Source organism: Dipodomys merriami, unplaced genomic scaffold (genome assembly GCF_024711535.1).
Source record: "Dipodomys merriami isolate MVZ:Mamm:240054 unplaced genomic scaffold, mDipMer1.0.p SCAF_6, whole genome shotgun sequence".
NCBI classification, from domain to species: domain Eukaryota; kingdom Metazoa; phylum Chordata; class Mammalia; order Rodentia; family Heteromyidae; genus Dipodomys; species Dipodomys merriami.
In genome coordinates this window covers 6,728,809-6,755,154 of record NW_027206179.1, presented here as the reverse complement: position 1 = coordinate 6,755,154, position 26,346 = coordinate 6,728,809, and the positions used below count along the sequence as shown (strand labels likewise).

The 26,346-nt window shown below is 52.8% G+C and overlaps 3 protein-coding genes across 9 annotated transcripts; 1 reads left to right on the top strand and 2 right to left on the bottom strand.

Annotated features, from left to right (window-relative positions):
- Nucleotides 1-681: 681 nt before the first annotated feature.
- On the top strand, nucleotides 682-13,601 carry Fcer2 (Fc epsilon receptor II). 6 transcript variants are annotated; one of them, XM_070002396.1, is made up of 12 exons: nucleotides 682-889; nucleotides 4,985-5,144; nucleotides 6,001-6,057; nucleotides 7,612-7,731; nucleotides 7,969-8,022; nucleotides 9,162-9,224; nucleotides 9,382-9,444; nucleotides 9,563-9,625; nucleotides 9,730-9,819; nucleotides 10,979-11,130; nucleotides 11,227-11,330; nucleotides 11,972-13,601. In XM_070002396.1, the coding sequence occupies exons 3-12, from the start codon at nucleotides 6,030-6,032 to the stop codon at nucleotides 12,159-12,161; spliced, it is 927 nt and encodes a 308-aa protein (XP_069858497.1). In that variant the 5' UTR covers nucleotides 682-889; nucleotides 4,985-5,144; nucleotides 6,001-6,029; the 3' UTR covers nucleotides 12,162-13,601. The 6 variants fall into 6 exon arrangements, with proteins under 6 accessions (XP_069858497.1, XP_069858496.1, XP_069858494.1 ...); XM_070002395.1 differs by having other exon boundaries at nucleotides 5,979-6,057; XM_070002393.1 differs by having other exon boundaries at nucleotides 5,937-6,057.
- A 1,464-nt stretch (nucleotides 13,602-15,065) lies between these two features.
- Nucleotides 15,066-17,303, bottom strand: Trappc5 (trafficking protein particle complex subunit 5). Its single transcript, XM_070001863.1, has 2 exons — nucleotides 17,244-17,303; nucleotides 15,066-15,689 (listed from the first exon to the last, which is right to left on the bottom strand). The coding sequence occupies exon 2, from the start codon at nucleotides 15,675-15,677 to the stop codon at nucleotides 15,111-15,113; it is 567 nt and encodes a 188-aa protein (XP_069857964.1). The 5' UTR covers nucleotides 15,678-15,689; nucleotides 17,244-17,303; the 3' UTR covers nucleotides 15,066-15,110.
- Nucleotides 17,304-18,547: 1,244 nt separating this feature from the next.
- Nucleotides 18,548-23,578, bottom strand: Mcemp1 (mast cell expressed membrane protein 1). Of its 2 annotated transcripts, XM_070001861.1 has the most exons (9): nucleotides 23,389-23,578; nucleotides 23,225-23,310; nucleotides 22,968-23,133; nucleotides 22,468-22,551; nucleotides 21,617-21,754; nucleotides 21,408-21,458; nucleotides 21,168-21,314; nucleotides 19,558-19,614; nucleotides 18,548-19,454 (listed from the first exon to the last, which is right to left on the bottom strand). In XM_070001861.1, the coding sequence occupies exons 3-9, from the start codon at nucleotides 23,059-23,061 to the stop codon at nucleotides 19,438-19,440; spliced, it is 588 nt and encodes a 195-aa protein (XP_069857962.1). In that variant the 5' UTR covers nucleotides 23,062-23,133; nucleotides 23,225-23,310; nucleotides 23,389-23,578; the 3' UTR covers nucleotides 18,548-19,437. The 2 variants fall into 2 exon arrangements, with proteins under 2 accessions (XP_069857962.1, XP_069857963.1); XM_070001862.1 differs by lacking the exon at nucleotides 23,389-23,578 and having other exon boundaries at nucleotides 22,968-23,028; nucleotides 23,225-23,248.
- Nucleotides 23,579-26,346: the final 2,768 nt, after the last annotated feature.

The window sequence follows — 26,346 nt, the reverse complement described above, 5'->3', positions numbered from 1 at the left end:
ACCTGAGGAGCCCCAGCTGGGCCCCTTACTGCCTTGTCTCTGGGGCCTGAGAGAGGCAGAGAGGGGGTGGGAAAGGGGGCCTGAGATACCATCTTGGGGAGCCCTGCAGAGCGTAGGGTATGGAAAAGCCCACCTCTGGGTACCACTGCTGAGACTCGGCCAAAAATACCAGTCATTCTTGGCTGAGTGCCTGTGGCTCATGCCTGTCATCCTAACTACTCAGAAGGGTGAGATCTGAAGATCAGGGTTCAAAGCCAGCCTAGGCAGAAAAAGTCCGAGAGACTCATCTCTAATTAATAACCAGAAAATCAGAAGTGGAGCTATGGCTCCAGTGGTAGACCACCAGCCTTGAACAAAAGAGCTCAGGGACAGCACCCAGGCCCTGAGTTCAAGGCCTAGGACCACTACGTGAACATGTGCATACACACACACACACACACACACACACACACACGTACACAAATCAGTCCCTCAGCCAGCATCTTCCTACCTCACCCCAATAAATAAACAAAAACAGGCTTGGACTTCAGGAAGGCAAAAGTACAGATCTGATCTCTTCTCTCTTCCTGTTGATCTTCTTTTGAAGGGGGTGAAAAGGGTGGGGGAGGCACGGAGGGGGTGCATGTAGCTATGAGGTCAGGAACACGCCCTTCTGGCCCTTTTAGGAAGGGAGCACAGCTTTGGGCTGGGTAAAGAGAACCCAAAAACCCTACAGACCAAGAAGAGCTGCCTGAGCCAACCTCAGTGGTTGAAGAGGCTTTGGCACAAACTGGCATTCCAAGCTGAAGAGAGTTGGAGCTTTGAGCCTGGAGAAGGGAGCTATGGGAGGTTGTATGCAGGAAGAACTATGATCTTCCTACCTCTGCCACCTGAGTAGCTGCGATTACAGGCAAGTTCCACTTTCTGTTTGTGCTCTTATAGCAGCTGCCTCTGTGTGTGTGTGTGTGTGTGTGTGTGTGTGTGTGTGTGTGTGTGTGTGTGTGTGTGTGTGTATGTTGGGGAGGCCATGCACTCCACACACTGCTGAAGCATAGCAGTCCTCACGTGAGCCCCAACTTAATTCTTCAGAATTCACACTTCCTCCTTGTGCTAGGTCCCGGAGGGGTTGTGAGTTTTCAGGAATCCTCCAGGGACAAGCTGCCCAGCACACCTGAGCATCCTGGAAGGCCACTGCAGTGCCCTCCTCTGAAGGGGAAACTGAGGCCTGAGGGCCACAGGGGTTGTTGAAGCTACAAGATTGAAGGCTGGGGTCAGATCACAGGGCTATTGGCCTTTGGTATAGACAATCCCCTAGTTGGCTTGGGATACGTGGGAGAGGGGGTGTTCTGTGTTATGAACCCCTTAAAAGGATGTAAACAAAAGTAGCCTGTTTTTCTCTCTCACCTCCTAGCCAACCTAGATTTCTGCAAGATCCTGTCTAAACAAACCTCTTCCCCAGCCTTAAAACTACCTCCCACCACCTAAAAACAGCCTACACATTTATGGGATGGACAGTTTCGTCTTCATGCAACTCCACAAATGGACCCAAGGTCATCATTTAAGTGAAATAGACGTAGGACTCCACCCACAGGAAGCGACTAATTATCAGACCCACAAACCGGAAGTATATCCACAGAGACCGGAAGTGGGGATAGAAAGTAGGATGATGGGTGCTCAGGGTCTAGAGAAGGAGTTAGTATTAAATGGGGTCAAAACTTCAGTGTGAGGGACATGGAAAGTTCTGGAAATGCAGGGTGGGGATGGCTGCAGCCATATCAGTGGGCTCAATGTATTGAATTATAGTCCAGTATATGGGAATGATGACTGTTTATTTTGTGTTTTACCATAGTCTAAACAAGACAGAACACAAATAGACCTCCATTTCTTCCTCTGCACCTGTGAATTCTCCTTGCCAGCCATGGATGTGTGTCTGTGTGTGCCGATCCTAGGACTTAAACTCAGGGCCTGTGCTGTCCCTAGGCTTTTGTGCTCAAGGCTAGCACTCTACCACTTGAGCCATAGCTCAACTTCCAGCATTTTGCTGGTTAATTGGAGATAAGAGTCTCATGGACTTTCCTACTCTGGTGGGCTTTGAACTGCAATCCTCGGATCACAGCCTCCTGAATAGCTAGGATTACAAGTGTGAGCCACTGGCACCCCTCCAGGAATAGATTTTAACCAAGAAGGGGTGAGGAGAAACAGTACTCAAAATCCTACGGTGCATAGGACAGTCCCCTGATAAGAAATCATCTCCCAGAAGCCAAGATGAGACATTCACATTTAATTATACCTCCTCCTGGAAGCCCCCCTGGATTTGAGGTGTATCTGTCATTCCCAACACCACCACCCCACCACCAACAACAACCACCATGCACACATTTTTAAGCACCAAGACAATTTGAACAGATGGGAGGGGAGAGCCCAGGACTGTGATGGGTAGGGGTTGGGGGTCAGGACAGGGTTCAATTCCTTTGTCCCCTTTCCACAGCTGGGATTCCAGCTGGCTCCTGGTGAGTCTGAATCTAGAATGTTTTTGGTAAGCCAGGCCCTGCCTGGGCCCCCATCCCTCCTCTCCCAACTCTGGGTTCCCCCAGCCTGAAAGGAGAACCAACATACTCAGACCTGGGGCCACATCCACCCTGCTTCCTGTTGTCCCCTGAAGGGTACAAGAGATGTAGGTTGAGGGCACACGAAGGAAGAGGGCAGTGTGACTGGATCCCCAGGGACTCCAAACAAAGCATGATCCTCTCTGAGAGAAGTCAGGGCAGGTCGGGAAGGGGTTCATGTCTTTCCCTCTCCATCCCCCAGCGTAGCTGTAGGCTGAGACATCAGATCTTGCCAGGCTAAGAAGCTTAGAAACAGCAACTTCTTCCAGGTCCCATCTCATGCCCTTAAAATATCTTCCTCCTTTCTGGGTGGTGCTGGTGGCTCATGCTTGTAATCTCAGCTACTCAGGAGATTGAGATCTGAAGATTGTGGTTCAAAACCAGCCTGGGGCTGGAAAGTCCATGAAGTGCTTATCTCTATGAACCACCAGACAAGCTGGAAGTGGAGCTGCGGCTCAACTTGCATGCATGCGCGCGTGCACGTGCACCCATGCGCGCACACACACACACACACACACACACACACATACACACTTACCTTAGCCAGTAGCTCATACCTGTAATCTCAGCTACTCAGGAGGCTGAGATCTGAGAATTGTGTTTGAAGCCCGCCCAGGCAGGAAAGTCCATGAAACTCTTATCTCCAATTAATTGCAGGAAAAAGCCAGAAGTGGTGCTGTGGCTCTAGTGGTAGAGCACTAGCCTTGAGCAAAAAGGGGCTTGGGGACAGTGCCCAGGCCCTGAATTTGAGCCCCAGGACCAAAAAATAAAAATAAAAATCTTCCTCTTTCTTCCTATGTCTCTGTCTCTAGGATGACTGACCATATACTTGGAAACCCCAGGGAAGGAAGGCCTGGACACCCCATTTCCTGCTCCCCCCCATTTCACCCATCAGTAACTTGATGACCTGTTACCTCTCATGCCCACCTCTCCCCTCAGCCACCGCCTCAGTTCATCTTCTCCACACCAGAGCCAGGTTAACAGTCCCTTCTCAAGGCTCCTCCCATCTGCCTGAGCCCTGAGACAGCCTCTTTCCTGACCTGCATGCCCACTGGACCCCCAACACAGCCCCCCTCACAAGACCAAGATCCCCTGATGCAGAAGAAGTTCCCTCCCTTAAACACCTTAGCCAGGGCCCTGGCACTCACGCCTGTCATCCTAGCTACTCAGGAGGCTGAGATCTGAGGATCACAGGTCAAAGCCAGCCCAGGAAGAAAAGTCCCTGTGAGACTCTCATCTCCAGTGAAACGCCAGAAAGCCGGAAGTGGCTCAAAGCTGTGGCTCAAAGTGGTAGAGCACTAGCCTTGAGCTGAAGAGCTGAGGGACAGCGCCCAGACCCTGAGTTCCAGCCGCCAGGACTGGCGAAAAAATACACCACCACCTCATTGCTCTGCCCCCATCCTGAAATCTACCCCCCTCTCCTCCTTACTGTCCCCTTCCCAGTCACTTGTCTAGCTGTGTCCTGGCCTTGACCTCCTTCCTTAGCCCAGAGCAGGCTGAGGTCCACAGCCAGGGACCATGACCTCATTTACTCAATAGACACGTACGGAGGGCTTGTGGGAAGGGCAGCGTGGGCCTGCTGTCCTAACCAGGAGCACACCATCAGGGACACATCCCAGCCTGGTCACTCTGCCTTCATGCAGACAGACATCCAACCCCAGTGGATGGCCATGTCCAGCCCGTTCCTCCCCCCAACAAAGAATCAGAGACAATATTTTCTGTGTGTGCTAGTTCCAGGGCTTGAACTCAGAGCCTGTGTGTGGCTGTCCCTGAGCTTTTACACTCAAGGCTGGAGCTCTACTATTTGAGCCACAGCACCCCGCTTCTGGCTTTCTTGGTGGTTCATTGGAGAAAAGCATTTCACACAACTTTCCTGCCTGGATTGGCTCTGAACTGTGATCCTCAGAATTTCAGCCTCCTGAGTGGCTAGGATGGCAGGCTTGAGCCGTTGGCGCCCAGCTCAGGGACAAATATGAAGAAGAGCATAGTAGACAAAATATTGTGAAAGTAGCCTGGTTAGCTGCCTCACCCAGACTGCCTGGGTTCAAATCTCAACCCTACTTGTTTATGTGCTGTGTAGCCTTGGGTAAGTTCCTTCACCTCTCTGAGCTGCAAATTCTTGGTCCAGACTTTGTTCACCAAAGCAGGGACTCCCAGGATATTCTAAAATATAAATGTTTTAATCCTGTAAGACACTCGCTACGCATGGTTCCTAGCCCTATGTTGCTTCTAAATTAAACAATACCATATTTAACCTGAAAAAGTTACCACACTCAACTTTGATTCAGTCTTTGTTCGGTCATTTCCTTCCTTCAGCTTTTGGGAGGGTCCGCATGGCTGGGTCTCAAGCAGTGTGATCACCTGAGCACAGAAGGTAATTATAGCCTGGACTTCCCCAGGTTCTAGGGAGCACCAGAAAAGAACTGTGGCGAGCCCATAATTGGGTCTGTGAAAATAAAAATCAACAGTGAAGAGAGAAACCTCTCCTGTTGCTAAACTCTGGCCCCTGCTCACCTCTCTGATTGTCCCTAACTCACCAGGAGGACACTTCAAATTCGCGTGAGTGTGACTCTGTGTGTGTGTCTGTGTGTGTAGCTGTCTGTAAGAGACATTGGAGGGTCCTTGAGAGAAACAAGTGCAAGCCGAGCATGACAGCTCACACCTGTAATCTCAGCTACTCAGGACATGGATATCAGGAGGATGGAGGTCAACCTGGAAAGGGGGGGGGCGGATTATTGAGACCCTATCTCAGCCAATAAAAAAAAAAAAAAAGCCTGGGCTCCATAGGTAATACCTGTAGTCCCAGATGTTGGGGAGGAGGGTATAAATGAAAGGATTGTGGTGGTCCAGGCAAAAGGTGCACGATCATATATTTTTACAAGAATAACAGTAAGATCAAAAGGATTCGAATGCCTACCTAGCAAGCAAAAGGCCCTGAGTTCAAAGCCAGTATCTGCAGCCTCTTGATGGTTGAGTATAGAAGGGAGAATATCTGAGATTTGAATCTGCCACTATGCCCAAACTCAAATCTTAATCCCCACATCCTGAGTGGCTGGGATTACAGGTATGACCCACTGTGTCAGGCTCTCTCCATGTCTGTGTGTGTGTGTGTGTGTGTTTGTGTGTGTGTGTGTAGTGTAGTGTATATATGTGCATGTGTGTGTGCGTGTGCCAGTACTGGGACCTGAACTCAGAGCCTTAAGCACTCCCTTGGCTTCTTCACCGAAGGCTGGTGCTCTACCACTTGATCCATGCCTCCATCCAGCTCTTTCACTCATTAATTGGGGATAAAATTCTCTCTGATTTGTCTGTCCGTACTGGCAATGCTTAGATGCTGTCCTGTTCTTGCAGCTAGAGTCTGGCTCCTGACCCTGGCCCTGTTTTAAAACCCAGATCCTCGCTGTATCTGTGACAGGCAAATTGATTGGAAGGCACTGAACAAGGATGGCCATAGAGGAGAATCAGTACTCAGGTGGGGAGATTTTCAGAGACTAGTCGTGGCAAAAACAAAGACTCTTGCCTTCTAATTTCACCTGGGAGCAAAAGGAGGAGTCCCCCAGTCCCTACTAGCCAGGAGAGGAGGGTGAATTGTGGGGGGGGGGGGGGAGGGCGTGTGTGTGTGTGTGTGTGTGTGTGTGTGTGTGTGCACGCGCGCGTGCTAGTCCTGTAGCTTGAACTCAGGGCCTGGGCACTGTCTCTCAGCTTTTGTGCTCAAGGCTCGAACTCTACCACTTGAGCCACAGCTCCATTTCCAGCTTTTGGGTGGATCATTGGAGATAAGAGTCTCATGGACTTCCTGCCTGGGCTGACTTTGAACTCAGATCTTCAGATCTCAGCCTCCTGAGTAGCTAGGATGACAGGTGTGAGCCACCAGCGCCCCACTGAATTTTTTCTTTCTTTTATTTATTTTTTTATACATCAGTTCTAGGACATGCACTCTGAGCCTGGGCTCTGTCCCTAAGCTTTTGTGCCCAAGGCTAGTATTCTACCACTTGAGCCACAGCTCTGCTTTTGACTTTTTTTTTTTGGGGGGGGGGTCCAGTCGTGGGGCCTGAACTCTGGACCTGGGTGCTGTCCCTCAGCTCTTCAGCTCAAGGCTAGCACTCTACCACTTGAGCCACAGCACCACTTCCGGCTTTTTTTTCCTGCTTATGTGGTGCTGAGGAATCGAACCCAGGGCCTCAGGCATGCAAGGCAAGCGCTCTACCACTGAGCCACCTTCCCAGCCTGCTTTTGACTTTTTGCTAGCTAATTGGGGAGCTAAGTCTCATGGACTTTCCTGCCCCATGTGGTTTTGAACCCTCAGAGCTCAGGAAATTTTAAGAAATACCCACAAGGCGGGGTGGAGAGAGCCCTTGATGGCCTGGTCCTCAGCCAAGCGGGAGAGGGAAGCTGGGGAGCCCCTCCCCCTGGGTCTCCCTCCCCATGAATCGCAGCCCCGCTGGGCAGCCAGGAACCCCATAAAATAGGCAGTAGATTAGGAACCTGCATAAGTGCAACTCAGCAGGATGGAACCTCAAAGCCAAGGTGAGGGGCAGGGATGGAGGCCCTTAGTGTGACACCGAGGTGGGGGAGGGGGGCGCTTGGGGAGCCAGGTAGAGGGATTGAGGGGGGCTGGGGTCAGAAGGGACTGGAAAAGGAGAAGCTGCACTTCTGGAGATGAATCTGGTGGTGGTGGGCAAGGGGGCTCAGCATTAAAGCAGAAATGATAGCTCCCCATGTCTGAGTCTCTGGAAATGACCTGGACCCAGGCTGGACAGGCAGCAGAGGCTCAGAGATGTACAGACGCCCAGATAGATGGACAAAGGCAAGGCATGGTGGTAGAGGGGTCACAGAGACGGAGAGACATGGAACCATAGAAGAGGTGGACAGAAGGAGCTGGGGGTCCAACTGAGGCATCGCCACCCCCCCCCCGCTTCATCGGGACCCCTGGCAGGCTTCCAGGATGTTGGGACTCTTTGCATGAGAGCCCGTCCATCCACTCATTCTCCCCCCTGTACCCCACATCCCTGCCCCCTCCTGGCAGATGTGTTCGAACCTGAACCTTCCAGAAAGCGCTGCTGCAGGCTGGGGACGCAGTTCGCGCTGTTTGTTCTGCTGACGGCGGCGCTGTGGGCAGGACTGATGACCCTGCTCCTTCTGTGGCGTGAGGACACCCCCTTTCTCCCAGCACTCCCCCCTTCACCCCGGCACCCCCAAATCCACTGTGCCCTTCTGTCCCCCTGTCTCAAGCCCAATGTCTTGATCTTGCCTCCCGACTTGAGTCTGGGGCGGGGAGGGGTTTCTTCCCTGTAGTGCCTCTCCCCCAACTCTGCCCAGCTTGGGGGTGAGGGGCATTTAACCCTTTCCTGGCTGCTCTCTTCCCCTCCCCTCCCCCTCGCAGACTGGGACACGGTGCGGAATCTGAAGCAGGTAGAAGACACTGCGGCCCAGAATGGTATGGAGAAGCCAAGATGGGGGGGGGATGGCTGTGGGGACACCCAATTCACATCCCCTTTCTGTCTCTGGTCACAATAGGGCTGCTCTCCACCTGCGCCCCTTCCCTGCTGTAGGTCTGTGTTCCCCATCTAGAAATGCTCCAGCCAGGCTGCCTGCATGTTCATTCATACATGCAAGATGACAGGAGTAGCCCGATGTCAGTGGCTCACATTTGTAATCCCAGCTACTCAGGAGGCTGAGATCTGTGGACTGTGGTTCAAAGTCAGCCTAGGCAGAAAAGTCCCGGAGACTCTTATCTCCAATAAATTACTCAAAAAGCCAGAGGTGGCGCTGGGGCTCAAGTGGTAGAGCTCTAGCCTTGAGCCCAAGAAGCTCAGGGACAGCAACCAGAGTCTGAGTTCAAGCCCCAAGAACTCTTCCCCCGCCCCCCCCCCTCAAGATAACTCAGTCCTCTGTTTCTTCCTCTGGAGGGGCATGACTAGGGTTTTGACTTAGGGGTCAAGTGAGGCCAGTTAAGGTCAGCTAAGCCCCCAGATAAATTCCTGCTGCTTTTGACAACCTCAGGCTGTCATTTAGCCCTTGAATTTAATGCTCCCTCCCTCTCCACAAGAAAGGGGGGGGGCTGGGAATGTGGCTTAGTGGTAGAGTCCTTGCCTCGCATGCATGAAGCCCTGAGTTTGATTCCTCAGTACCATATACATAGAAAAAGCCAGAAGTGGTGCTGTGGCTCAAGTGGTAGAGTGCTAGCCTTGAGCAAAAGAAGCTCAGGGACAGTGTCTAGGCCTTGAGTTCAAGCCCCAGAACTGGCAAAAAAAAAAAAAGTATGCAAAAATCAAGGCCACTGGTAGCTCCTACTTGTAGTCTTAGCTACTCAGGAGTCTGAGATCTGGAGGTTCATGGTTCAAAGCCAGCCTGGGCAGAAAAATCTGCAAGACTCCATCTCCAACTGAACCAGTAAAATGCTGGAATGGAGGGATGGCTCAGGTGCAGAAAGCCAAGTGAGAGCATGAGGCCTGAATTCAAGCTCAACACTGGCACCAAAACAAAACAAAACGATGATATTGTGGCACAAACCCCTTGGGGGCTGGGATGTGTGGGGTTCAAGGGTCTCTTTTTGGCTTTCTCTCTCTACCCCAGTCTCTCTAGTTTCCAAGGACTTGCAAAAATATCAGAGTGATCAGATGGCCCAAAAGTTGCAAGGTGAGCCACCAGTGGTTGGGGTCTGGGATGGCCAGCTGTGTCCCCCCCACGTCCCCACACTTCCATCAGCCTAAGCAGCAGCAGAAGAGGGCAAAGGGTGTGTGGGGGTTGGAGGGGGTCTTCCAGTGTCTGTGTATGGTTGGTTTCCTGCAAACAGCTGTTCACCTGGAACAGAACGTGCAAGCACTCCAAGCTGAACAGAAGCAAATGAAATCGCAGGGTGAGACTGAGAGGGGCTGCCCAGGAGGGAGGCTGGGCCCCCGTTAGGGGAACCCTCCAGCACCCCCCTCCCATAGTCCCCATCTTTAAGACCAGCTCTTCCTCCTCACACTGGTCAGACTCCCATCTGGTCAGGAATCTGCAGAGAATGCAAGAGGATCTGACCCAAGCCAAATCCTTGAGTAAGGCCTGGGAGGGGCTGGAATGGGGAGGGGGAGGTTGGAGGGAGGACCCAACGGGAGGACTCTGAGCACTCACCCTGTGCCTCACCCTCCCCCCACCCCAGGCTTGAATGAGAGGCGCACTGTCTCCGACTTGCTGGAGAAACTCCAGGAAGAGGTGGCAAAGCTGTGGGTGGAGATCAGGATGGCAAATGGTGAGTGTGGGGGATGGGGCAGGCCCACGTGGGCTTGTGTGCGATCGCACGCGTGCATGGGTGCACCAGGCAGCGTGGAGTGGATTGGGAGCCCGGTGAGGACTCAGGGGGCATGTGTGGATGATGCAGGTGTGTCTCTGTTTATGACAAGACAGAAGGGGGTGTATACAAGAATGCTCTTTCTAAGCCAGACGTTAGTGGCTCACGCCTTAAACCTAGCTGCTCTTAAACCTAGCTGCTCAGGAAGCTGAGATCTGGAGGATGGCAGTTCAAGGTCAACCCCAGGCAGAAAAGCCTGATTCTTCTCTCAGGCAAAAAGCCAGACTGGAGATGTGACAGGCACCGCCCCTAGCAAGAGTTTAAACCTACTCTCCCAAGGAATGCTTTTCCTGATGCCACCTGCTCCCTCAGCCAATGGGGGAGCAGGGGCGGGGGGGGGGTGGAATACCTCAGCCACAGCCCCACAGAGGGCTGCTGTGTGTGGCTGAGATCCTGGAGGGATTTTTGTTGTTGTTGTTGTTGTTACAGGTGTGAGGTGGTATGTGTGTGTATGTGCCAGACCTGGGCCTTGAACTCAGGGCCTGAGCACTGTCACTGAGCTTTTGTGTGCAAGGCTAGTGCTCTACCACTTTGACACACAGTTCCACTTCCAGTATTTTGGTGGTTCATTGGAAGTAAGAGTCTCATGGACTTTCCTGCCTGGGCTGGCCTCAAACTGTGAGCCTCAGATCTCAGCCTCCTGAGTAGCTAGGATGACAGGCAAGAGCCACCTGTGCCCAGCAGTCCTGATGTTTTTGGGGGGAGTCGGATGGGGTGCAGGAAGTACTACTAAGAGATGGTGAGGTGGCTGAGGGCTGCTTGGCATTTTTGGCTCTCTGTGGTGGTGGTGGTGGTGGTGATGCAGAAGTGATGGTTGGTAGTTGGTAACTGCCAATCCTGGGGTTGGGATGGTGCTGGTAGCTGAGATGGTCTCACTAGGAACTGACCAGAGGTGACCAAGTTCAAGGCTGAGGGAAGTCAGTTGTTGGTGGGGGGGGGTGATTGTTTGGTTTCAACCCAGACCCACAAGGGCCTCTAGAGAAGACACCAGACCCCACCTTGCCCCCTCTGCCACCCCAGTGCCTCTTTGAATCTCTCCCCCCCCCCCATGGAACCCCAGGCTCCACGTGCAACACATGCCCCGAGGGGTGGCTCAATTTCCAACAGAAGTGCTACTATTTTGGTGAGGGTACCAAACGGTGGCTCCAGGCCCGATTTGCCTGCAGTGACCTGGAAGGGCGGCTCGTCAGCATCCACAGCCAGGAGGAACAGGTGGCCTGGGCTCTGGAGACCGTGGGCAGCGGGGCAGGGGAGAGGATGGGAGGGACTCAGCCCTGACCCCCTCTCCCCCCCCCCCACATCCTGCAGGACTTCCTGAACAAACATGTTAGCAAGGATGCCTGGATTGGCCTTCAGGACCTGGATGTGGAGGGCGAGTTCATCTGGATGGATGGGAGCCCTGTGAGCTATAGGTGAGGAGGAGGGTCATGTCTGGGGGAGGCAGAGGAGGCAGAGACCCCATAGAGGAGGGTCTGGGGCTCAGAAGTCTGAGGAAGCAAGGCTGCAGGGAACACTGGGGTTGAGGCCTTAAAGGGAGAACTGTATGGACCACTGGGGAGGTAGAGGCAGAGTTCAGAAAGCTTCAAGCACACGCCAAAGGGGACTCCTGGGCTTTGGGGGACATGTGGTTCCGAAATGGGGGAGATCCAGGCAGACTCAGAAAGAAGGAAAAGAGCCAGGTATTCGGGCTTATAAATCCTAGCACCTTAGGAGGCTGAGATCTAGAGGATCACAGTTTGAGGCCAGTCTGGACAGCAAAAAGAAGTCAGTGAGAATCTTATCTCCAATTAACCAGCAAAAAGCCAGAAATGGAGGTGTGGCTCAAGTGGTAGAGTGCTAGCCTTGAGCAAAAGAGTTAAAGGACAGTATGATAGCCCTGATTTCAAGACCCAGTGTCCAGTATCCTCAACACACACACACACACACACACACACACACACACACACACAGAAAGTTAAAGGGCCGGTGGATGGGCTGAGGCTCTGAGGGCTGAGCCCAGGACACAGAGAAAAGGCTCCTTGCCTGGTCCTTTGACCCAAGACTTTTATTCCAGCAACTGGCTTCAGGGGGAACCCAACAACGCAGGTTCAGACGAGGACTGTGTGATGATGCGGGGTTCTGGGCACTGGAACGACGCCTTCTGCCGCAGCCAGCTGGACACCTGGGTGTGCGAACGGCTGGCCACATGTGGACCGCCTGCCCTCCCCACCTCTGAGGCACCCACTCCCAGACACACCCTCTGACCTCCCTGTCTGCCCCTTCCTTGGTCCTGGGTACAGCCAGGCCTAGAGCAGGGCACTGAGGATTCCCCATGAAGGCCTGGACACCTCTTCACCCCTGCCCTCCTGTCCTGTCCCTGCCCCACACAGCCTGTCCCTTGCTCTCACCACCCCCCCCCCCCCGTCCCCATCTTCAAGGGCTCAATGGATGCTGGCAGGCTGAGGCTCTGGTTGCCCGCAGCCAGTTTGTCTGGAGGCACTGACCCCCTTCAGGCCCTGAGGGGAGAGAAGAGGCTGGGTGGGCTCCAAGCCAGCCCACAGCCCTAAGGCACTGGGAGGGAAGCGGGGTGCAGGTCAGGATCGCAGGAGGCCCTGGTTGGCCTCTTTTGCCGTTGCTCAAACCATCCTTGCCTCTTCTCCCCTTCCATGACACAGCTAAGTTCTTAGGAACAGCCAGGGCACAGCTGTTGGATGGCACCCAGAATCCTCTTACTTCTCCACCTGCTGCCATTGGCCTGGTTTCCCTACCATGCTCACACCACCCGAACTGATTGGTCTTCTCTTCACTGCCTCAAGCCTTCCAGAAGTTTCCTTCTGGCTCAGAGAAAAGGCCAAAACGTCCTATACAACCCCTATGTGACTGCAGAATTACCTTCAATCCCACCTCTGCAAGTCCGTCTCACTTCCTTGCCACTCCTTGAACGTGTACACTTGCTCCTTGGGACCTTTGCACATGCTCCCCCATGGCTTGCTCTGTACATCATTGCCATCAGTGCCAAGTAACTCCTCATCCTCTTTCCCCCATACTTTCTCACTATGGTACTTTTCTCCTCAAAACAAAGGAAAACCATTTGCTAGCAGGGTTTGGTGGCTCACATCAGCTGCACAGGAAGGAGGTAGAGATAGGAGGATGGTAATTCAAGGCACACCAAGATAAAAAGTTAACAAAACTCTTAGCTCAACAAATAATCTGTCCAGCTACCAGTGGTCATGCCTACAATTGCAGCCACTCAGGAGCTAGACCTGAGAATCTCAGTTCAAGGTTAGTGCAGGCAGACAGATCTCAGACGTTATCTCCAAAGAGCCAGCAAAATACTGAAACTGGAGGCATGGCTCAAGTGGTAGAGCTCAGCTCTGAGCAAAAACAGCTGAGTTCAAGCCCCAGGACTGCCAAAAATTTAAAAAATAAAAAAAATTAAAAAAACTCCAGGCAAGGTGGTTCATACTACTCGGGAGTGAAAGGTGGGAGGAACACAGTCTACAGCTAGCCTGGACAATAATCCCAAGACCCTACCTTAAAAAAAAAAAACAAAAGCAAAGGAGGCTGGAAGTGTGGCTCAAAGAGTCGAGCACTTGTCTAGCAAGTCCAAGCCCTGAGTTCAATCCCCGGTGTTAAAATAAATAAATCAATCTATGTACCCATTTGCCTTCTTCCCCCTCCCCAGTCAATGTGAGCTGCAGAACAGCTTTGTTTCCTCCACAAACATGTCCCTAGTGCCAAGAAAACCCCCAGTCCTCTACTCACAGCTGGCCTGCTCTCCCAGAGCCCTTCCTCCTCCTCCCTCCTGCCAACCCTCCCGACCTCCTGCCCCTCTCCCCTGCCATCCACCCACCTCCACGGCAGCAGCCCCCTGGCCCAGATACTCCTACACCTCTCCCTCCGCCAAAAAAAAAAAAGCCAGCTTCTGGGGACCCCAGCTCCTCCCTCCCTGTCCCCCCCCTTCGTGGTCTCAAGCTTCCTCTCTTCGCTGACCCCCAAATCCTCCTCACCTCCAACCCCCCAAGCCCTACACCTTGTGCCACCCTGCCCCATCGGGATTCCAGAGCCCACCACCGCCTTCACAGACCACAGCTACTGGCTGCTTCTGAGGAGCAGGGGAGGTGCTAAAGGGTTTTATTTATCCCATTACACCGCCTTCTCCCTCCCCCTGAACCCCAGGGTGACTGGGCCCCCTGGCAGCCAGCTAGGGGTCCTCCCACCCTCTTCCTAAGCAGGGGGGAGGGATGCCTGGTCCTGGGGGAGGTGGACGAATTTTCCCCCAGAGCATCTGGAGGGACTTTTCCTGGAAGGGAGCACCAGTGGGGAGCGTGGGTAGAAGGGAGCACGGGTGGAGGCCAGCTGGCCTGTGATCTGTTCTCTTTCAACAAGGGGAACGTGTTCTCCAATCCTGATGCATTGCCCTAGGAAGCCTCCTGGCGGCCCCGGATGTTCCCCCTTTGTGAGGTGGGTCCCTCCAGCCAGCCTTCTCAAAAGGAGGGTCCCCAGAAATGCAAATGCAAGGACGGACCCTCAGTGCTGCAGAATGGGAGTCTGGGGTCCATCCAGATGGGACCTGGAGATGGTAGGACTCGGGTTCAACGAAGTCTCCGGCACACTGGGCAGAGATTCTGCACGTGCGCCCGGCTTCCAGGTGGCGCCCAGGCTGCTGCCAATGGTCCCCAGAGCGCACTGCGGGGTCGGGGCAGGCGACCAGCACCCCCACTCCATCCCTGTGCATCCCCACTCTCCCATGACCCCCTGCCGGTCTCTGGCCATCTTAGTGTCACCCTGCTCGCCCACCTCTACCCTGCTCGCTCACTCTCCAGCCTTTTTTTTTTTTGGGGGGGGGGGCTTGAACTCAGGGCCTGGGTGCCATTCCTGAGCCTTTTCACTCAAGGCTAGCACTTTACCACTGGGAGCAAAAGCTCCACTTCCAGTCTCCTGGTGGTTCATTGGAGATAAGACTCTCACGGACTTCCCTGCCCAGGCTGGCTTTGAACCGTGATTCTCAGATCTCAGCCTCCTGAGTAGCTAGGATGACAGGCGTGAGCCACCGGCGCCCGGCCCCACCCCTCTATCCTCCCTCTCGCCCCTCCCCCCCAGCTGGGCGCGGGGTCCCCCCACTGTCCCCCCCACACACACACACATGACACGGCCACACGGAGGGGGAAGGGGCTCTCTGCAGCCTTTATCTCCTGCGTGGGGTGGGGTGGTCAGCGGCCCTCCAGGGCCCGGTCCCGCGCGATGACCGCCTCCTCGAACTTGATCATGAGCGTGGTGCCCTTGTGCCAGTGCGCCGTGACCTTGGCCGGGAAGCCGCTGTGCGTGAGCACCGCCTCCACGATGCCCGCCGTGAAGCTGGCGCAGTTGAGCGTGCTGTTCTCCTTGGGCACCGAGATGTAGGTGTTGATGAGCGGCTCGCGCTCGATGATGTAGAAGGTGCGCGCGTCGTCGTTGGCCTGCTCCAGCTTGTCGGCCTCCTTGCCGAACAGCGCCTTCCACACGGCGCCCTTGACGAACAGCAGCGCGCCCAGCACCTTGGTCTCCCGCCGGGCGCCCTTCTCGCGCGCCACCAGCGCGTCCAGCACGCGCGCGCCCACCTGGCGGCCCAGCGCGGCCAGGCGCGCCTGCAGCTCGGCCACCGAGAACACGCGGCTCTGGCAGTGCTGCACCAGCTCCGAGAAGAGCAGCGCAAAGGCGCTCAGGCTCACCTCCGTGCGCGGCCGCGCCAGCGCGCGCTCCAGCAGCGCCGACTTCCCGCGCGTGAAGCGCGCCTCCATGCCGAGGGGGGCCTGCGGGGGAGATCCGGAGCGCCAGGGATGCGGGGGTCAGGGACGGAGCCCGGAGGGGGGGAAGGACCCCCAAGGACTTCCCACCGAGGGAAGGGATGAGGGGGGAAGGAAAGGGGACTCTCCAAAGCCAGGCAACGAGATCATGCCTGTAATCCCTGCTACTCAGGAGGTTGAGATCTGAGGATAGCGGTTCAAAGCCAGCCTGGGCAGGAAAGTCCGAGAGACTCTTTTCAGCAATTAACCACCAGAAAACTGGCAGTGGATCTGTAACTAGAGCGCTAACCTCCAATGAAAAAGCTCAGGGACTGCACCCAGGACCTGAGTTCAAGGCCCAGGTCGGGCAATCACACACACACACACAAAGTCTCCATTGTGCCAAGCCAGTCACAGACAAATAAGGGATGGTTAGGCTTATAACCTTAGCTGGATGAGTTTAGGAAAAGAGAGATAAGGGGGGACCAGAAAAGGGCACCACCCACCAGAGAGACCCAGACAACGCTGGGGCCAGGCTCTGGCGGCTCACTCCAGTAATCCTAGCTACTCGGGTGACTGAGATCTGAGCATCACGGTTCAAAGCCATGAGACTTTTATCGCCAATGAACCGACAAAAAGCTGGAAGTGGAGCTGTGGCTCAAGTGGTAAAAGTGACTTGAGTGAGAAAGCCAAGCGAGAGCCTTGACTTCAAGCTCCAAAACTGGCAAGAAAATAAGAATTTAAAAACCTAGCCCCTGTGGGGCTGGGGGGCGGGGAGGGGGTCAGGACGAGGCCTGCCAAGGGGCTGTGACCTCCAGCACTGACTCCCCCGACCCCCAGAACTTTCCAGTTCCTGCCCACACACACCCGGGGAAAGCGAGTGACTTGGGGGGGGGGGGGAGAGATTGTATCTAGACCAAAGATCTGATACACTGGGGGGTTCTGATGGTGGGGGGAGTTGGGTAAAGAGGGGTGTCCACAGGCCAAGCCCGGAGGGGCGGGGGACCCCACAGGTCTGGGTCAGTTCCGATCTATCCCGCGGGAAGCTCACTTCGGGGTGACCTAAATGGGCCTGGGTTCGAAAGAATAGAGGAGACCCCAGGCAGGTGCTGGGAGCTCCCCCCCAACTCCTAAATTCTTCAGGAAGGTGGTTGGGAAACTGGAAAGAGGGGGCCCGCCCGATGCCTGGCAGAGCCTCAAGATGGCGCAGCGGGGGGGCTGCTGGAGATCCCCAGACCCAAGTCACCAGCCTGGGGAGGGGGGTGAAGACTAGGGGCAGGGGCAGGGCTGGAATGGGGTCCCCGCTCCCACCATGCAAGGAACGGGACGCCGGAAGGGATCGGGGACGAGGAAAGGCCCTCCCCAAAAGGTGTGCGTAAGGGCAGGGGCCGGGGCCCCGGCAGCCCCCGGGCGCCACAAGCGAACGCGGAGGCCGAGCCCCTCCCCTTCCAGGAGGCGGGGAGGGGTCATGGAGACAGAGCTGGGGCACTCGGGGGTAACCGCGGACTCCGAGACCCCAGCTCAGGACGCACGGACCCGGCCCGACGCGTGAAGGGGTCGCGGGCGGCGGGGAAATCTCACCGAGAATTAACAAGGCGTCGGTGCAGCCCAGTTGCTTTACAGCGCCGTCGTAAAAAAGCTGCGCACGCGCAAGCGCAACTGGAGCCGGGTGTTGTGGGCGTGGTCTTGTGTTGTGGGCGTGTTCGGCAGCCCGGTCGGTCCGGAGAGCGGCCGCCAGGGGGCGCGCGTGTCCACTCTACGATCTGCTGAGACCTGCACAACAGCCCGGCGGGCGACTGAAGGCTTTGGTTGATGGAGGACAGGGTGGCGGGGTGGGGGGACAGCAGCCCGCACGATCGCCTGCTCAGGGGCACACATTTGACGACGGGCACATGTGTCTTAACCGTGGGCATAATATGCACTCGGCTTCACAGACGCTCAGCTGTGCAGTGACACCAGTGAGTTCATATGTAGGGGACTCATATATATATATATATATATATATATATATATATACATTATTACACATTATATTGTATTTTTTATTATTATACTCTATTTATTTATTTATTGTCAATCATGGAGCTTGAACTCAGTGCCTAGGCACAGTCCCCGAACTTTTTAGTGGTGGTGATGGTTGTGGGGCTTGAACTCAGGACCTAGGCACTGTCCCTGAGCTCTTTTGCTCTAGGCTAGCTCTCTACCACTTTGAGCCACAGCTCCACTTCCGGTTTTCTAGTGGTTCACTGGAGATTAGAGTCTCATAGACTTTCCTGCTGGGGCTGGCTTCAAACCATAGTCATCAGATCTCAGTCTCCTGAGTAGCTAGGATTACAGGCATGAGCCACACTGACCCACTTTCCCTGAGCCTTTTTGCTCAAGGCTAGCACTCTGCCACTTAAGCCACAGTTCCACTTTTTTGGCTTTTTGGCGATTAATTAGAGACAAGAGTCTCACGAATTTTTGTGTCCTGGATGGCTTTGAACTGTGATCCTCAGATCTTAGCCTCCTGAATAGTTAGGATTATGGGCGTAAGCCACCAGTGTGTGTATATACTATACATTATATAATATACTATATATAAAATATTTTTATATATAATATATAATGTAATTATTGTATATATTATGTAGATGACCTAGGTACACTTAAGAAACATTACACACACCAGGCTACATGGACTTGAGAAATCATGTGTGCTGGTGTACATGCATGCCAGGGCACAGCCCTCAATCACAGTCTGGGGGGGACACATTCACAGACACACAAAGACCTGCACGGGAGCCTTTACTTGAGTTTATCACACGTGATTCCACCTCCAAAACACCTGCAGACCTGCAGGTCCGAAAGCCACCATCATCATCATCATAACACAAACAAAGTCATGCTGTCTCATCTGTATTTATTATGAATCACAAAACATGAGTCCAAAAAGAGAAACAGTCCAGTGGGTGCTGTGGGTGCCAGTTCTGTGAACACACAAGACAACGTGAGAGAGCACACTCAACATGACACACGCCTGTCCGTGCTGACACAGGTATGGCACCACAATGCCCACATTTACAGAAATGCACCCTCACAACAGGTCCCCACACACCAGCACAAGGAGACCATTCTCCTGCCTGACAGGGAGACATGGGTCCCATGTCAGTAACACTCCCAGTGACCTGCTCTTGGGGTCTTTATTGAGAGCCATTGTCTGGGACATGTCTGTAATCATGTAAATCTTGCTTACACACATACACACACACGTGTGTGTGTGTGTGTGTGTGTGTGTGTGTGTGTGTGTGTGTGTGTAGAGTGCACCAGCATGCCTAGAACACCTGCCATGGGACAAAAGAAAACCCCCATCCACTGAAAAATATTTCCTCACGCCCGTCATCCCAGCAACTCAGGAGGCTGATATCTGAGGATCGCAGTTCAAAGCCAGCCCAGGGCAGGAAAGTCCATGAGACTCTTGTCTCCAATGAAGTATCAAAAAGCCAGAAGTGGAGCTATGGTTTCAATGGTCAAGTGCTAGCCTGGAGCAAAAAAAAAAAAAAAAGCTAAAAAATAGTGCAAGGCCCTGAGTTCAAGTCCTAGTACAGATACACACACACACACACACACACACACACACACACACACACACACACACACACACACACACACACTACAACATTCATTCTCCCTGTTACATGATCCTCTATACACAGCTGGGGGACCCCCATTTTTCATCTTCACTGGCAGGAGTGATTCCCATCTCATGCAGTGGCCAGCGTGTCTGTCCTCTCCTCTATGAAGGATTAGGTTCTAGGGAACGGGAGATGTGGAGATGTGAAGGTCAGGCAGATTAGAACCAAGGCCAGGCCCAAGGCTCCAGCCATGCCCACCACTCCCCCACACCCTGGCTTACTTGTCTTCTCCAGTGTTTCCAGGATTTTCTGTACCTGTTCCTTGATTTTGGTTATATCTGGTAAAGGGGAAACAGAGAAGGAGCTTCATACAGAGCCCCTATGTTCATGGTAAGCCACCTCCCTATTGGGCCATCAACCTGTGGTGCAGAAGTATCCCTATACTTTGTGCTTAATACCACACCTCCCAGAAACTCTACCCAATGGCTCTCCACACACTCCTCCCACCCACCGATACCTTCTTCCTCAAACTCCAATACCCAGTCTGGTGTTCAGCATCAAAAATAAATAATTGAGCTGGGCACCAGTGGCTCCCACCTGTAATCTTAGCTACTCAGGAGAATGAGATCTGAGGATCTCAGTTTAGGCACGAGATCTGAGGATCTCCAGCTCAGGCAGGAAAGTCTGTGACACTCATCTCAAATAACCAGCAAAAGAAAAGCCAAAGCGGAGCTGTGGTGAGCTCAATTGGGGAAACACCAGGCTTGAGCAAAACCACCAAATAAGAGTGAGAGATCCCGAGTTCAAGCTCCAGTACCAGTATCAAAATAGTAACAATAATAATAATCAAACTTTTTTGTGCTGGTCCTGGGACTTAGACTCAGAGCCTGGATGCTGTTCCTGAGCTTTTTTGCTCAAGGCTAGTGTTCTACCACTTGAGCCACAATTTCATTTCCAGCTTTTTTGGTGCTCAATGAGAGATAAGAGTCTCACGGACTTTCCTACCTAGACTGGCTTTGAACTTCTATCTGTAGATCTCAGCCGCCTGAGTATCTAGGATTACAGGTGTGAGCCACCAGTGCCCAGCTTTAATGTAATTTTTTAAAAAAAGGCTGGGAAGGTGGCTCAGTGGTAGAGAGTTTGCCTTGCATGCCTGAGGCCCTGGGTTCGATTCCTTAGCACCACATAAGCAAAAAGAAAAAGCCGGAAGTGGCGCTGTGGCTCAAGTGGTAGAGCGCTAGCCTTGAGCTGAAGAGCTGAGGGACAGCACCCAGGCCCAGAGTTCAGGCCCCACGACCGGACCCCAAAAAAAAAAATAAGCCTTGCTGGGTGCTAGTGGCTCATGCCTATAATCCTAGCTTCTCAGGAGGCTGAGATCTGAGGATAGTGGTTCAAAGCCAGCCTGGACAGGAAAGTCCGTGAGACTATTATCTCCAATTAACCACCAGAAAACTGGAAGTGGCGCTGTGACTCAAGTGGTGAAGTGCTTGCTTGAGCTGAAGAGCTCAGGGAGAATGCCCTGACTAAGTTCAAATCCCACAACTGACAAAAAAAAAAAAAAGTACAGTGATTCAAACCCCATAATCCTAGCTACTTGGAAGGCAAAGACTGAGGGCAGAATAGGAATTTTTAGTTTCCAAGACTCCATCTCAATCAATGGCTGGTACAGTGGTTCCCAGCCACAAGGAAAACACAGGGGTGGGGACTGCAGCCCAGAACCACCTAAGCATGCAGAGAAACCCTGCCTCAAATAAGCAACACAAAAAAGGATGGGAGGCATGCCTCAAATGGTCAAGCACCTGCTTAGCTAGTGTGAGGCCCCGGGTTCAATCTCCAGCCCTCCCAACAATAACAACCCCTCCCCCCATGAAGGGCAGATGTGCAAGAGCACCTGTGGACATCATCCTCAGCTTTTGAACCTCGGCATATACTCTGTCTTCTTTGGAGATGATGGTACTCTTGGCTATGTTGATGGACTGCTGGATGGTGGTCCAGGTCCTCCTCTCTTCATCCTGGAAGTTCTGCAAGGAGTCCGAGACTGGGGGCGTGGAGTTGCGGCGTCTGAGTGATCATGCTCCCCCTTGGATGCCCACTACAACTCCCGGGGTCTCCTTTGGGGATTTCCACTCACCATTCCCAAGCTCTCTTTTCAAGCCTAGAAGCTCTGTGGACATCTTAGAATCTGTTTAGGAGAGAGCAGGAAGAGCCTGGAACTCTGCCCCCAGAGAGCTGGGAGACAGGGTGGGGGGGAAGAGCGGGGGAAGTGGGGAGACAAGCAAGTAGAAACACTGGCACCCTCCCCTCACCACCCCCAAAAAAAAACAATAAATAAGGACTCACTCTTCACCAAGACCAAGGCGGAGAGCACAATGCACAACAGGAAAAGCAGGGCCAGGAAGATGTACAGGCTCATGATGGCTCTGTGTAACCAGGCAGGGACCTGAGCCCTGTCCCCAGATGACATGGGTTGGGCTGGGACTGGGACAGAAAGGCAGGTCACGTGACCTCCAGGGTCCAATATGGCGCCGAGGGCAACTTCATGCTTCTTGGTACCAAAAGCAACCATGAGAGCATTGGTGTCATCCAACACCCAGCCTATGATGGGCCAGCACTGTCACCATTAGCAAGTTGCATCTACACCCCGGGCTGCTCTGTGTGTGTGTGTGTGTGTGTGTGTGTGTGTGTGTGTGTGTGTGTGTGTGTGTGTGTGTGTGTGTTGAACTCAGATCTAGGCACTTTCATTTGGCTTTTTTTTTTTTTTTTTTTGCTCGCATTTTGCCCACTTGCGCCACAGCTCCACTTGTGGCTTTTTGGTGATTTCATTGGAGATAAAGAGTTTCACAGATTTATATGCCCTGGCTGGCTTTGAACGATCAGATCTCAGCCTCCTCAGTAGCTATGAGTACAGGCAGCTATGAGCCCTGGGGCCAAGGCCACCTCCTGTCACTTTGTCCTTTCCGACCAACTTGTCACTCTGACTCAGTCACGGATGCCAGCACCCAATTTTTTTTCCTGCACAACTACCAGCAATTCCTCAGCTACCCCATCTCTCCCATGCTTTAGGCCACTATACTTTACACCACTCCCTGCCACCTACCTGGTAGTCCTTGTCCCGGCAGTGGCTTGCTGGAGACCCCACTCTCAAACACAGGGTGGGCAGGGGAGATAGACAGACAGTCCACCAGGCTCACCTTGTTTGGGTGCTGGCTGAGCACCCTTGGGCTGGTCCCAACTTCGGGTCAAGGTGATATTCTCATAGTCAGGGTCAACAGCACCTGGGTGAGAGGGTGAGACCTGTTCAGACATGGAGGGCATGGCGTGGAGGGCTTGGAAATCGTGTTTTCTCCCCTCCCTCGGCCCAGCCCCTGCACACACACACCCATGAACACAACAAAATTTGCAGCAGTGCAAGATAAAGCAGTGCTGGGCACCAGTGGCTCACACCTGTAATCCTAGTTACTCAGGAAGCTGAGATCTAAGGATCAAGGTTCAAAGCCATTCTAGGCAGGAAAGTCTATGAGACTCTTATCTCCAATAAATTACTCAGAAAAACAGTGGGAAGTGCTGCTGTGACTCAAGCATTAGAGCACGAGCCTTGAGCAAAAGAAGCTCTTCCCCACCTCCAGCCCCATCCCCTCCCACCTCAGTCTCCCCTTCTCCACCTGCCTCTGGCCACCCAGAGGCTTCTGACCTTGCTCATGGCCTGGTCTCTTCCTCATCCTGTCTTTGGAAGCCGCTGTCTGCATCTCGTTCTGCTGATTTATAGAGATTTCTCTCACCTCCATAGTCCCCGGGCTGGCTGGTCTGTCCTCACATGTCCCCAACCCACCGGAAGATGCTGGGGCAGATGAGGAAATCTAGGGGTGGGGTGGGAGTGGAGGTGGAGAGGAGAGTTGCCTCCGCTATGGGGGAAGAGTTACAACATTCCCATCTTGGGGACAGGCTTACCTTCTAAATGAAGAAGGCACTTAAGATAGACAGGTGGTACCTCAAGGATGACCAAGAAGACACTAGACCTAGAGCCAGAAGAGGGACTTTTACAGGAAGATGTGGGTGGAAGGGGTGTGGCTGAGAAACAGACAGACAGACAGACTGACAGACAGATAATGTACCTGGATGCAGCTCATTGTCTTTTCTGTCGTTTGTTTCAATAGAGAAGTGGAAGCCGGGACTGGTGTTTCATGCCTATAATCCTAGCTACTGAGGAGGCTGAGCTCTGAGGATTGCAGTTGAAAGTCAGCCTGGGCATGAAAGTTCCTGAGACTCTTATCTCTAATAAACCACCAGAAAACCAGAAGTTGTGCTATGGCTCAAGTGGTAGAGTGCTAGCCTTGAGCTGAAGAGTGCAGGGACAGCGCCTAGGCCCAGAGTTCAAGTCCCACGACTGACCCAAAAAATAAAGAAAAAGAGAAGTGGAGAGGCACCTCAAAGCCTCACATGTTCCGAGTATGGGCTGTCACACTGAAGGCAGAACTCTACAGTTCCCCACTGCTTCCATCCCATAGGTCACCCCACAGCTTCACCCAGCCTCAAAGATTCAACTTCTCCAAGGCCCCTAGGAGAAGAGGAACAAATGTGTGGCAAGGAGGGCTGACCACTGAGTTCCATGCTCCTGCTGAGACTGAGGTTGGACCACTGACGTCTATCTGTCCCTAGCCCGAGGACCCCAGACAAAGAGACACACTGCATCTCAGCCATTCAATGCTTCCCTACCTGCCTTGCACACGTGCCCCTGCATACACACACATCCACAACAAATGCATACATGCAGGTGTGCATGCATATGCCTGTGCAATCACACCTGTGCATGTGTGTCTGTGTGCACAAGCATGTGCGTGTGAGAGCATGTATGCACAAGCAAATGTGTGCAGATGCAAGTGTGTGTGCATCGATGTGTACCTGCATGTGCACTGTGAGTTGATGCATGTTCTGGACATGAGCACAGATGTCTGTTTGTGCCCTGTGTCTACACATGCACACACACACAGGGCCATGTACAGACATGTAATTCCAAATCCTGTTAGTCACAAGCCTGCTTGTGGATACACACTCATTTTTCCCGAATGCATGACACCCACAAATACACATCTGCACATTGGCATATCTCACATGGCCAATCTTCTAACAGAGTCTTAAACTACTTTTAGTATTTATTTGACTTAACCATGGTAAGATGGAAAAACAGATGCAATGTTTGTGTGTGTGTGCTTGTATTGGGATTTGAACTCAGAGCCTGGGCACTGTCCCTTAGCTTTTTCACTCAAAGTTGGTGCTCTGCCACTTGAGCCAAACCTCCACTTCTGGCTTTTTAATGGTTCACTGGAGATAAGAGTCTCGCAGACTTTCCTGCCCTGGGCTGGCTTTGGACTGCAATCCTCAGATCCCAACTTCATAAGCAGCAAGGATTAGAAGTCTAAGCTGCTGACTTCTGGACAAAAGAACCCCATCTCAAAATACATCTGTGAGCCACGTGTTTACTTAATGTATTCATTTGTGCCATGCGGGGTATTGGTCTTGGGATGTCAAATGTACTGGGCAAACACTCCAGCTCAGCCCCATGAATGTTTAATTTAAAATTTTCTAGCGTAGACTAGAGGCATGGCTCAATGGTAGAGTGCCAGCCTAGCAAGTGTGAGGCTTAAGTGCAATTCCTAGTTCACACACACTTACACACACACACAGAGAGACTTAACAGCCATACGAAAAAGGTGTAAGATGTGTTGGTGGCCCACATCGGTATTCTTAATTACTCTAGAGGCTGAGATCTGAGGATCAAGTCTAAGGGACAGCACCCAGGCCGTAAGTTCATGAGCCTGTCCTGGCTCACCCCCAACCCCCACACACGGTTAAATTCAAGATAATATTAAAATGGCTTCCTCAATCTAGTAAGGATAACCTTCTGTTTCCAAATGATTGCCAAGTCCTGTCTCCTCAGGGAAGATCAGTGTAATGATGACTCCGTATCACATCTCAGAAGTCAGCCCTTAACCAATGGGATTGCTTACAGATGGATCAGCACCAGGGAAGATGGACCAATTAAAAGCTGGCTTGCTTTGATTGACAGAGGCAGGGGGCAGGGCTTTGGTTGGGCCTATTCCTTTTGCTTGAAAGACCTGTAAGTCTCTGGCTTTCCTTTGAGAAAACGCTATTAAAGTGGAGGCCCACAAAAAGGCGGCCGTGAGCCTGGGCAGAGAGGGGGCTCCTTAGAAGAAACTGAGGCTCTGTGCATGGAGGAAGAGTTGGGAGACACCATGGAAGGAGAGTATGGCGCAGAAAAGTCTGGAAGCCCTCCCTCTCCCCTGCTGAGAATATGGGGCAGGGGTCCAGCATCTGTATGCTTAGCTCCTTTGGGGACCCCCCCTCAATATCCTCACCCCTGCATTCTCATCCCAGTATACAATATATAAGGACCGTATCCTCCTCCTTATTGCCCATACCATCATCATTTCACCATCGCCAAGAATGTCGTCGTCGTCATCATCATCATCATCATCATCATCATCATCATCATCATCATCATCATCATCATCTTTTTGTGTGTGTGTGCCTGAACTCTGGGCCTGGGCGCTGTCCCTCAGCTCTTCAGCTCAAGGCTAGTGCTCTACCACTTGAGCCACAGCACCAAGTTTGGATTTTTCTGCTTATGTGGTGATGAAGAATTGAACCCAGGGCCTCATGCATGCAAGGCAAGCACTCTACCACTAAACTACCTTCCCAGTCCCATTATCATCCTTTGTGTGTGTGTGTGTGTGTGTGTGTGTGTGTGTGCACACGCACATGCCCACCGTTTTAGCCCTTGAACTCAGAACCTCAGAATTATCCTTCAGGTTTATTTTTGTTTTGTTTCTTATTTTTAATCCAAGGCTAGCACTGTACCAATTGAGACACAGCTCCACAACAGCTTTTTGGTGATCCATTGGAAATAAGAGTCTCACAAACTTCCTTGCCCAGGCTGGCTTTGAGCTGTGGTTCCCCAGACCTCAGCCTCCTGACTACCTGGGACATGGGAACCTGGCTCCTCACCCCTGTCATTACCCTCACCCTTATAATCACCACCACCACCATCATCA

Coding starts and splice junctions, on each gene's coding strand:
- Fcer2 (XM_070002397.1), top strand. CDS start 6,030: ATGGCCATAGAGGAGAATCAGTACTCAG. Junction 6,058..7,611: donor AGAGGAGAATCAGTACTCAG/GTGGGGAGATTT, acceptor CCCTCCTGGCAG/ATGTGTTCGAACCTGAACCT. Junction 7,732..7,968: donor GACCCTGCTCCTTCTGTGGC/GTGAGGACACCC, acceptor TCCCCCTCGCAG/ACTGGGACACGGTGCGGAAT.
- Trappc5 (XM_070001863.1), bottom strand. CDS start 15,677: ATGGAGGCGCGCTTCACGCGCGGGAAGTCGGCGCTGCTGGAGCGCGCG.
- Mcemp1 (XM_070001861.1), bottom strand. CDS start 23,061: ATGGAGGTGAGAGAAATCTCTATAAATCAGCAGAACGAGATGCAGACA. Junction 22,552..22,967: donor GAGACCAGGCCATGAGCAAG/GTCAGAAGCCTC, acceptor CCTCTCACCCAG/GTGCTGTTGACCCTGACTAT. Junction 21,315..21,407: donor GAAAAGAGAGCTTGGGAATG/GTGAGTGGAAAT, acceptor CCACGCCCCCAG/TCTCGGACTCCTTGCAGAAC.